This window comes from Austrofundulus limnaeus, unplaced genomic scaffold, assembly GCF_001266775.1.
Source record: "Austrofundulus limnaeus strain Quisiro unplaced genomic scaffold, Austrofundulus_limnaeus-1.0 Scaffold530, whole genome shotgun sequence".
NCBI classification, from domain to species: Eukaryota; Metazoa; Chordata; class Actinopteri; order Cyprinodontiformes; family Rivulidae; genus Austrofundulus; species Austrofundulus limnaeus.
The window spans coordinates 35,315-47,440 of NW_013952932.1; the positions used below are offsets into that span (position 1 = coordinate 35,315).

At 37.0% G+C, this 12,126-nt stretch overlaps 1 protein-coding gene across 2 annotated transcripts in view; it reads left to right on the forward strand.

Annotated features, from left to right (window-relative positions):
* ttc39a (tetratricopeptide repeat domain 39A) overlaps nucleotides 1-12,126 on the forward strand; it is a 29,470-nt gene that overhangs the window by 5,574 nt on the left and 11,770 nt on the right. Inside the window, exons 1-3 of one of the 2 annotated variants that reach the window (XM_014026155.1) lie at nucleotides 95-302; nucleotides 4,421-4,525; nucleotides 11,357-11,488. In XM_014026155.1, coding sequence (XP_013881609.1) covers nucleotides 265-302; nucleotides 4,421-4,525; nucleotides 11,357-11,488 — 275 coding nt within the window. In that variant the 5' untranslated portion in view covers nucleotides 95-264. Of the gene's footprint in view, nucleotides 1-94; nucleotides 303-4,420; nucleotides 4,526-11,356; nucleotides 11,489-12,126 lie in introns of those variants that run through there. The other variant, XM_014026154.1, reaches the window with a different exon arrangement.

Consider the following 12,126-nt stretch of genomic DNA (forward strand, 5'->3'; position numbering starts at 1 on the left):
GTCTCTCTCTCTGTCTCTCTCTCTGTCTCTCTCTCTCTCTCTCTCTCTCTCTCTCTCTCTGTCTCTCGTTTGTCTTTCTGCTGCTTCTGCTCTTGTGTCTACAGCTGCAGAAGCAGCCACAGATCATTACTCTGCACTGCTGGGTGAAGGCCCAAGCCTCACTTCTACAAATTTTCTCTCTGTAGCTTTTTTTTATTATTGTTATCATTATTATTGTTTTGTTGTTTTTTATTTTAATTGTTTACCTTCTCACGCTTTTGCCAAATGAAAATGTCACAAGAAGAAAAGAGTCTGTCCAACGGGTAAGTGATGTGACACCGTGCTGTTCTGTTCGTTCACTGGAGGGGGAAATGTGTTTGTGTGTTGGCCGTAACGCTCAGGCGTGTGGACGGACTCGCTCGTTTTTTTGTTTTTTTTTATATCACGGCTCGATGCGTGCTGCCTCTGAGCATCCTAAATCGTCTGGAACAAAAGTGCGCAGAGTTCGTCAAGGCAGAGTCCACAAACTAATGCTTCGTCACTCTCGTAAGGCTGTGTGTGTGTGTGTGTGTGTGTGTGTGTGTGTGTGTGTGTGTGTGTGTGTGCGCGCGCGCGTGCGTGCGTGTGTGTGTGTGTGTGTGCGTGCGTGGCCACATACAGCGATGGTTTTATGTGTGCATTTAGCCGATAATGATCAGCACTGTGCAACTTGCTCCCTGGAGAAATTAGCAGAATTGCTGAGCTGAAACTTTATCAAATTATTGAGACAATGCGGGGTATGCACATCCTGAATCGCTCCTCATTCTGTTGATTGTCTGGACTTTTTTTTTTCTTACAAGAGCCAACTTTTCCCTCTGTTTAAAAAACAGAGTCCTGGTTTGAATGATCATGTTTGATGGCTGCTTCCTCTTCTTTAGCGTGTTTAAAAGGTTTCTCTGAAAGAGCTATTTTCTAAAGCCACTGATTGTTTCTGGCTTTGATTGACATAAGCTCCGGTGACACAGTGAGCTCTGATGCTGTGCTGATAAGTTTTCTAAATGCGTGAGAATTTTCTGTACAACAACAATACAAAAGCTCAGCTTTATCTTCCATCAGATTAAGTTTGTAAACTGAAGCTAATATGTAATTAAACTTAAAGAAGACTGTTAATTTAGGGAATGAATAGAGTTGGATTCAGGTGAATCTGATACACTGAATGAAGCAATGACCCTACGTAAGTTCATGAGAATATTTGACTTGTTTTATATTAAGCCTTAATTTTACTTCTATATATTTTAAGTGTGTTTCTGTGAAAAGTTAAAGAACAATTATTATCTAACCTGTTGTGAATAAGTCTTTGAATGACCGGTTTTGAAAACACGGGTTAAATTCTGACCAGAGCTTCAAAATAGCTCGAGTTTCAAAATACTCTACAGTGATTGAAACAAACGCTTTGTTGTAAACCTTTTACATCACCATCAATTTAACGTTCAACAACTCTTTGCATAAAATGTGGTTATGTGAAAGTGTGAACAGCAGCTAGTTGTATCACTTCCTGAGCGGCACTGTTGGAATAACTTTGTAATGCAAAAATGTGTATATTTTTATTAAAATAATTGTCGCATGAAGTGTTTTTAATTTGGCAGTAACCCACTTTACTTTACCTTGACGAGACTAACCTTTAGCTTGTCAGTGTGGTCCGATTTAAACTCTTTCTTCAAACCAAGATTGTACAAAGAGACGTTAAAACCATTAATGTATCAGTGTAGTGTAGTTTGTACACCATGATTTATAGTCTGTGGGTTGGAAAACCAAAAAACTGTTGTAAGATTTTAAAAAGTCATTAGTTGGTGTTTAGATCATTCTTGACATCAAACTAACATTTTTGCTTTTATTTAGAGCAATTAGACTCGCTGCTCTGAGGGAAACGAGCAACCTTTGAGTGATCATGACACCACAGGACATGGTGTAAACGAGCTCGCTTTGTGATGCATTAATAACACTTGGTACAGAGATGAAAACTGCGCACACATACGTTATACATGTTGAGGTACGAGCGTTGAAAGACGCTTATTTGCTTATTTTTGTGCTTGAAAAGAAAAACGTGATTAATCAAATCCTCTTTGAAAGTAAATAAATGATCAATAGAAGATATTTACTGTAGCACTCATGATCCACAGGCTTGTGCAGCTGTTTGGATGAATTCAGGCCATACATATTCATGAAAATCAGAGCTGAGACCTGCTGCTCATAAAACAACTTTAGCGTTTCCTCAGATGAAAACTAGTTTTGGATGTAGGGGAATTAGAGCCTCCTTATTTTTCTTGTGAAAATTGCATACATGTCACTTTTAGTTTTTTTAAAGATAAGTAAAAGTTTACAGAATCTTTAAAAAATGTGCTTAGAGCAGGATTTTTGTTTCTGTACACACAGATTGGAGTGGTGTCGTGCTTAAAACAATATTTCAGCAGGTGATGATTGAGCTTTTATTAGCTTTTTTAGGAAAAGTCTGAGCCTAAATGTCTGATTATCTGATTGTAGAGAGTACTTTGTTATTACATCAGACAAAAGTAAACACTTTAAATTTCAGACCAGGTAATGCTCACTTTGATGTGCCACAGTTTGGTACGTTCGTATCATAATTCTGTTTTAATTTGACCACAGAGATATTTTCAAGGTTCTCAGATTTTTTTTTAAATGAGATCCAGTAGGACGGTGATGTGTGTTAAAGCTCCAACAGGCGGCTCTTTTTACTCCCACAGAAGGGAAACTCCTGGTTGATCTGAGTTTATAGTTAATAACCATGTGGAGGGACATGTGACTCAATGGCATTTTTTATAAAATCGTTGACATGAGGGTACGTTTTGTTCCCTCATTTTAACTCCCTCCTGACACTGTAGTAGCTGTCATTAAACTTTCTGTCCTCCATGAAAAACATACTCATAAAGAGGTTAAATAGCTTATTAAATATTAATTATTAGCCTAATTACAATAGTTGAAATCATATACATTTATTGTGAACACAATCCTATGTTTATATGTTAGTTTTCCATTTTTCCTTCATAAAATACTTGCAGCAGTGGGCATATTTTTTATTTATTTATTTTTCTTTTGAATAATCCCTCATTTTTTAAAACTATTTTGGTTCCTAGAAACTAAACCCTTTTCTGTAATCTTTTAATCAAACATGCCTCAGGCTTTCTTAAAGGGCTTTCAAAGATTTATTTATATATTTTTTCTCACTTCAGCTTCTTTTTCACTCATCATTATACAAACACAATGATCATGCATTTGTGTTTCTTCCTCAAAGCAGCCATGTGTGTGTGTTTGTGTGTGCGTTCTAGCGTATGATATCTTGCAAGGCCCATTCTTACAAAATACGCTCTATGTTGTAGGGACACCCTGCTTCTTATGGGGCCCAAAGCTGGGGCCCTAAAAGTTAAAATGCCATTTTTGGATGAAGGGTTAGGTTTAGTACTGAGATCTAAAGTGAGTACTGGAGGTGGTCAGGGTTAGGATGTAGACATGTATAAAAAATAAATAAATGAAAGTCAATGCGTGTGTGTGTGTGTGTGTGTGTGTGTGTGTGTGTGTGTTTGCTGGTATCTGAAAACCCAGCTTGTTTCTGGTCATAGGATAAACACATCAGTCATCTGCATGTTATTAATCAGAGCTGCACAGAGATGTGTGTGTACTTGTTTTTGTTACCTTCTTAGGACCGTTTCTGGTTTACACACCTACTCTACCTTGTCAAGACCAATAGTCCTTATGGGGTCCAAAGACCAGTCCTAATATGGTGTAACTCCATTTTTGGGTAGGGGGTTAGGTTTAAGACTAAGGTGTTAATTGAGTTTAGGCTTAGGCTAAAGAAACGACTAGAAATGAATGGAAGTCAATGAGTGGTCCTAATAAGATTAGAAATACAAACCTTTGTGTGTTTAATAGATGACTTTATTGTTTGTGATGGGAACCTAAAGGGTGTCACTTCTGTTGTCCTCAGAAGCTGTTCTATTTGTTTTTTGTCACAAAGATCAGAGCAGCTTGAAACTACCTTTGGAGCTTGTGATTTTAGTGGCTCCACAACAGCTTATTCTTTATTTCTTCTGTCGGTTGAAGTAAGTCAAACTGAGACAATGTGAAAAGCCTCTCATTTAGTCGTTTAATCTGTTCCTGTTTTTGTTTTCTCATCTGAAAGTACAGCTGTAATAGACGAATAAAACTGCAAACAGGAGGAACATGTAACTGAACTGTTATCGTATGAATATTTGATGAGGGAAGTAGTGAGATTACCTGCATCATTTTTCTCCTTTTTTTTTATTGAAGGCCTGTTATTGTCTTAAAAGTCTAATTTGTTATGATGTAAGGATTTATTGTGTGAAATGCCCAGTCTAATATAAACTCCTCAAATCACTGACTAAGTGAATTAGAAATGTTTTCAGCATGTTTTGTTCTGCCTCTGCAGGTGCTCGCGGTCCGACCTGTCCCTGTCTCTGGAGGACTGCATGGCTGCCTTGGATCTGTTCCTCAGAAACGACTTTGAGGAGGCGCAGGCTCGCCTCCAGATCAAGTAAGAGCACCCGGCCTGAGTCCTGTCGCTCTCGCCTGGCTTTGTGCTGATGTGGATGAAAGTAATGACTCAACAACTTCATCTTTAGTTTTTGCGCAGAGGCAGATCTGGTTTCAGTGATGGAAAGGCAACGTCTTAAACAGGAAGCAGTCACATTTGACGCGCCACAGTTTGAAACGTCAGGTTAAATGCGACAGATTCATAGTGGCTCTAATTGGGTTGTTGAACATGAAATCCTTGTAAACTAGTGCAGAACATGTAAACAGAACATGTATTTGATTCTAACATATTAATGTTACTTAGAGTAGATACGCAGAAAAACAGCAGGACAGTTTCATCAATAAAGTATAATCCCATTTCTGTATGTTTTTAACTATGTCAAGTTTGTGAACAAAACCAGGTAAAAAAATTTGTTTAATAGTTTATTCATTTCGATTTAATAACAAAAATTTCAGTACAACAAAAAAAGAAACACAATCTCAAAATGAAAGGAAGCAGAAGAAGAAAAGAATCGTATAACATCTGCCCCATTTAACAAAAAAGAATAATAAAAATAAATATATACACATTATTAAATTAAGCAAAGCGACCTCTGACCTTTCAGTCGTTGGGTTGCCCTCTGATCTTTGACTTTTAAGCTGTTTTTGGCCTGATGAGCATATTTTCAAGCAGGTGACAGAAATAACAGTGTCTGGTTTAAGTTCCAGGCTGCAGATGTGAGCTTTCTGTTGTGAAAGCTCCAGTTTGGCCAACAGTGGATCCCAGTTTGACCACCTGCCTGTTCAGGCGGCTTTTCTTTATTCCTTCTGTTGTATCCATCAGTAACCCAACTGTAGCTCGATTTTAATAATCCAACAAATCCGTTTTTTAAACCAAATAAGTTGGAGCATATTACATGTATTCAACATGAAAGAATTGTTCCCCATACTTTGACCACGTCCCTCTTTATTTATTTATTTTACTTTTTCTGTATTAAACCGAGCAAAATCCAGAAACTCCCATTAAATCAAGAGCTGTTGAGATTTACTGCCTGAATAATTTTTTATTTGTTATTTTTATCTATTTATTTTTGTCTGCCACCATTTTATGGAACTGGAGCAACTTTATTAATACTTTAAGTTGAAATTAGTATTTTGCTGAGACTCAGTGGGTCAGAAACAGATGTTTGTGTCCACACAGCAGTCTGCGTGAGGTTTTATGTAACGCTTTGCTTTGAGTCACAAACGCAAAGACAGAATCACGCCCTGCCTGGAGTTCTGTTCTCCTGTGTCGTCATCAAGTTACTCCATTATTCCTCTCTTGTTCTCTGGGCTGTTATAACAACCTTTCTCACTGTTCTGCTGAGGTTTCCTTCATGCTGCCTTCTGAGGGTTGTGGGCCACTCCTTAGCCTTATTCCTTATTCTTCTTTTCAGTACAAGCAGAGAGTTTGAAAAGCTTTCTGTCATCTTGTACCAAGGCTAGATTATCAGATACCGTTTGTGTTGTTATGAAGAGTCAAACTGTTTTACCGACCTGTTTCTACATATTTTGTTGCCAGGCAGCTTTCTTTATGTCACAAACATAATTTAATCATTATTTGATTTGGGATTTGTTGGGACATTCCAACCTGCTGAGGCTGCTCTGTGTTTCCTAATTTCTTTCTTAATCAGATTTCTGGTGTTTCCTTTTCCTGAGAGCGTCTTTAGTAAAAACATATTACGTGTGCATGTTTGGGCTTTGTTTTGATTAATCACATTAGTTAATGTGAATTCCAGAAGTCAGCATAGATTGATTAAGGACATGTAGCTTGTCTTTTTTTTTATCTCATCGCTAAAACAATAACATACATGCTATGGAGTTTTCACTGCTTCCTTTTTGTTTAGCATCTTCATATTTGAACAAAAATAGTAAGTCAAATTAAAGTTTAGAAATGTTAAGAGTTAAGAGTTTCTTAGTTTGTATTTTATTAAAAGGTTTTCTGAGTCAGCCTGTAGCCTGCAGTCATAAACCACTAATGTGTAGTGTGTTTTGTGCAGAGGGTTGCTGCTTTGTGTGTGAGAGAAAAACACTGAAAGTGTTATCTATCATCTGTGTGATGACGTAAAATATAAGTAGAGGTGTCTGTGTTTACTTCCAGTCCTCTTCTCCTCTCTTTCTTCATCAGTTCACTGGACATGAGCTAACTTTTGTCTAAACATGTCTTTGAGCTAAAGGCCTTTTTTTTTTTTTTTTTTGAAGTATTGCATATTGCCCACCGCCTTTCATGCCAGATCTTTGAACTAAAATCATGTGTTGAGAAATGATGGAGTTATAGCTAATCTATTGTGGTCAAACCTTGGAAGATGTGGGTTTTCTTAGAGGAGTGACTCCACCTGCTGCACCTGTCTCTGTGTGTTGTTGTCAGTCAGCTGTATGACAGCTGAGAGGAGAATTCCTCTCAACCTTTTGTCTTTTTACAAGAAAAATTGGATAAAACAGCCACAGCTTGTCTATCAGACAGATGCCACCCATTGCTCATGTCTATCAGTAAACTTTACCTGCCTTATTCCTACTACCCATGATGCCTTGCATGAATTATGATCACGCCTTCTGTTCAAGGCTCAGTATGCTTACTAATAACCCAGCTAATTAACTAGCTAGCATCAACATGTCTGGCTGTCAGAGCGACAGATATGAAGCTGGTGTTTATTCTATTTTTTTATTTAGATCTCCAGTGTTTATCATTTTTAAATCTATATTCTTTTAGACTTTTCCTTCATCTCAGTCATTACTGTTATTTTAAATAAACTCTCTACTAGACAAGGGAGACATAAACTTGTTTTGATATGTTTATTCATTATAAATGAAATGACAAAATAAAAAAACAGTTGAATATATTCCTGTACATGTGTCACTGCACCATCGTCAGTGTCACCCACTTAGTCAGAGCCTTTTCAGCACAGTTAAAAGAAGTTTTTGTGGGGTTAGCACTAAGGATGTCCTCATCAAGATTTTTTGGCTCCTGATACAATCCAGTTTTTTCTTAATGATTAGTCTTTCTGATACAGACCCAATAGCTTTATTTCTTGATTTCTTTCCAAGTGACAAGGTTGGTAGTATTAAAGCGAGCCCTGCTGTTACCAACACAAGAAACATCCAGTTTGCAGATTTTGCAAGATGAAATTTCAGCATCGTTTTCCATTGAAAAGTGTTCCCACACTGTGGACATGGCTGCATACTTGTGTGCGTCTTGACTTCTTAACGGCAGTTGTAAAGCATGATGATGCTGAAAACTGTCACGAAAACTGGATCGGCCCGATCACATGACTAAATCTGATTCTACTTGATTTTCAACAAAATGGCCATATCTGCCACCGATACCGATACTGAGTATCTGATCAGGACACCCCTAGTTAGCACGTTGATGCTAATACAGCCTCAGTCAGTTTTTCGCCTGCTGGTCAACTTTGTTCATTTGTGTTCAAATTATTCGGAAATTGCTGCACTTCTTTGTGTGCTCCAACATGTTTCAGAGCTGAATTTAAGGCGTGCTCCAGTTTAGATGATTCTCAATGTGCTGTCATCCTTATTTAAACTTGACACAGTGGAAAAAATCTCTCTGCTACTCCACCTTTTCTCACTGCCTGTTACTTCCTGGTCGTCACACTTCTTGTTTGGCTTTTGGTAACTTCATAAGTTTCATTTAAGTTTTTATTGGTTGTGTTTGTTTAAAAACAAGCTAAAAGATTCATAAGTTGTTTTTTTCACCTGTAATTTACATCATTTACATCTGAAGTTAATCACTTTGTGCTCAGTTTTAGATAATTAAAGGTACTCATTGCAACATATGAAACTGAATAGAAATTAAAACCTATCCTGAACTTGATTCAAAGCTGCCTTTAAATTATTTAATCTAGTAGTTGTCTAGATATACTACTCCATTCTTAAAATGCGGGTCTGCACTCAGTGTAAACAAAGTGCTTCTACCTGTATATTTCCCCCAATAAATCTGAGCAGAAATACATATTAATACATCCAAACTGTCAGATTTCTCAGTCTCAAATGGCTTTTTTGTTGTCATATTTTCAGTCACTTTGGCTGTTTCTGTTTGTAAACAAAGTATTTGACGGCCTCACAGGTTTTGCTAACAAGTTTTTAATTTGAGGATAAATTAAACCTTCAATGTTACTTAATGATTATTCAACAGCCTTAATGAATATGTATCGAGCACTTCAAAACAAATTCCTTTATGCAAATTATAGTTTATATTAGAGAAGGACGACTGGTTGGAGCTGACGGATCACACAGGCGAGTCACATGAGACAATCTGTGGTGAACAGCAGTAAACCGAGCAGATTGACGGCATTCCTCTCCGCACGCCTCGGACCGTCTGTTAACAAAACACGCATGAGCCGATCACGTGTTTTTTGGTGTGTAAACAGTCAGCACTCTGTTTAACCTGAGCTCTTTTGTCTTTTTTTTAGCCATCGAGTGTGACCTCAGTACAAAGTTGTTGTTTTTAAATCTATACTTTCTAAAGGATTTAGTTTTGAAAATCGATTAAAACTGGAACAACAGATTTGTTTTAACTAGTTCAGCAAGTAAATATAAATAATAAAGAGTGTGTCAGCCACAGCTTTATTACACTTTTTTCCATGCAAAAGTCTTCAACGGAACACGTAAAACATTTTTATACTTATATTTTTATCACCTGCCGCAGAAAGGCAAAAGGTTGACGATAATGTTTTTGCTTGTCTGTATGTACGGATGCCACAATTGTAGTAGGTAGGTTTGCGCATCTTCCCTCCGTGCATATGTGGGTTTTCTCCGGGTACTCCAGCTTCCTCCTACAGACCAAAAACATGACTGTTAGGTTAATTGGTAACTCTAAATTGTCCCTAAGTGAGAGAGTGAATGCTTTTCTTTTTGTCACTCTGATGGACTTGCGACCTGTCCAGGGTGTACCCCGCCCCTCGCACTGTCTGCTGGGTATGGGCACCAGTGACCCCCGTGATCCTGTATGGAAGAAGCAGAGAAGCGGGTAAAGATGGTTGGATGGATGGGTCTGTTTGGAAAATATCTGTAAACCACTTGATGGGTTTGAATAAAACTCTCATAAAATATGTCATGTTTGTACCTCTACAACTGATTAGCTTTTGGAGCAAACCAAGTTCAAGATGGCCGCCTTAGTCAATTGACTATAATGACTATAATTCAGTCAGTTTTACAAATAATTTGTTAAAATTTGTTTTTCACAATGCATACTTCAAGTGCCATACATTGCATTCAATTTTAGCTTAAAGCTTTAATAGTGCCTGTGACGTGAATATCCTTCAAAACAAAAAGTCAAAGAAAACATATTTATATTTAAGAAAATTGGTATAATACACATGATTTTACACTTTTTGTGTACGTAACTGGCATTTTTTCTTTTTAATTTGACCAAGATGAAATGTAACAGGAAATGACATCATGAGAGTATTATTTAGGAAAAGGGAACTCCCTGGAGTTTATTTATTGAAAGAATATTATTTGAACTCGGACTCTTCTTCATCTCTCCTTGAAAGTGACTCAAAATGGTCTAAAGCAGTGTTTCCCAAAGTTGGGGTCAGGACCCAATGTGGGGTCCTGAAACATCAAGGTGGGGTCCTGACAGGATTTTCTAAATTAATTACATTTTTGCCTTAGTTGTTACAAAGGAGTGAGGTTAGTATATTTAAAATGGATAAATGTAGTATAAAAATATTGTTACTATGCCCATGTTTAGTTGACCTGATACAAATGTTTATCATCCAAAAAAAGCTGGGGGCACAGGTGTCTGCTACTGTTATTTTGTGGGTCAAAAGCTGAAAAGTTTTGGAACCACTGCACTTTGTTTCCCAAAGTTGGGCTTGGGACCCAATTATGGGTCATGAAGCACCTTGGATAATCTCCAGAAATCAATCAATTTAAAGGGTAATAAAATAATTGACGATGTAATATTTTCCTCAAAATTATTATAAAACCACAAAATAAGTATAAGTAAGTATTTATATTTGTGTACAAGCTGTTTAGATTGTCAAAAAAGTCTGTATTTTTAGGGTTATTAACAAAGTTCATGTACTCAGACCAGTAATATTTGGGGTCACAAGTTTTTGCCGTGGATATTTTGTGGGTCAGAAGATAAAAAGTTTGGGAACCACTGCTCTAAAGAACATCAGATTTTTCTCTAGCACTGCTCTGTTCACACGAGGACATTACTCTTGTGATGTCACTTCCTTTCACTTCACATGCTAATAATTCATCAATTGTTCATCTCAGCAGCGTGAATTATTATTATTTTTTGCAATATGTCATCATAGTTATCCTTCCAAAAATGCTTTCGTATTTATAGCAAAAATTTGATGTGACAGGCACTAATGTTGGTGTCAACAAAGTTTGTCTGTGAGAAAAATATATCATGAAGCACTGGATGGATTTTATTGAAGTTTCAGAAAGTAATGATTGAATTTAGAGTACATCTACAACACTGTAACCTTTAGAGTTAATCCAATTTAAGACAGTCACCACAGCTAATTGACATCAGCCAGCAGAAAACTGGCTTCAGCTCAGTCATATTCATAGATATTGAGTTAAAATCTGAGGTGGCCAAACCTTAGTGACTCACAACACATCGTCCGAGCTTGATTTGTAATATTGCACAAGGTTGTACACAACAGTAACTTCATGGTTTGACCAAAAACAACTTTGTCAGTTTTCAACATAAAATGATCTTTAACTCTGAAAGGTGACGAGTGACATGCATTCCTTTTAGGAATAACTTAATCATGTAATCTTGCTAAAACAATATGCTTTTTAACAACTAATTTACATTTTTTTGTTTGTTTTTCAGGGCCAAAGACAGCATGTACCACGCTCTGACCTACGCCACTATTTTAGAAATGAAGGCCATGATGACCTTTGACCCCCAGCACATTCTGGCGGCAGGGAGCACCATGAAGGAGGCGCAGGCTCTCTGTCAGCGGTGAGACTTTCCCACAGGACAGCTAAATAATGCAGAAAGGCAAATAAACAATAACGACGTTTGGATTGTCGTCTGGCTGAGTCAGCAGCCGAGATGCAGATAATCTCTGAACAGGTGGTCAGATCAATTTAAAAATATGTTTTAGAGGGCTAATCTTTGTAAACAGTGATAAATTATGCAAAAGGGAACATTCAGATACATGTTACTGCTTCTTAGGATCACTTCATCCACTTTGTTACAATGTACTAAAAACAAAGAAATAAACTAAGGTCTTTCAGATTCACAGGAAAAATAACACAATTAGTTTTAACATCTTAGCAGCCGACGCTGTTGCTGAATTAAGTTTAAAGCAATAATTTTCCATGTAAAAGTGGTTGATGCTGGTAGAAAATGTAATATATGTTTTGCTGCGTGTCTCAGTATCCTGTCTTCATGTAAATGAAGCTGAGTCACAGTTTACAGGGAAGTGAAATTAGAGAAGAAATATAGAACAATGCTGAAATGACAAGCTGTTTTTTTTTTTTTTTTTTTTTTTTTTTTTTTTTTTTTTTTTTTTTACAGAAAAGGCATGTTTATTGTCATAACTACATGTAAAAATGTGTTAGGACACCTTTCAGGTTTTTGTTGTCCCCGAATGA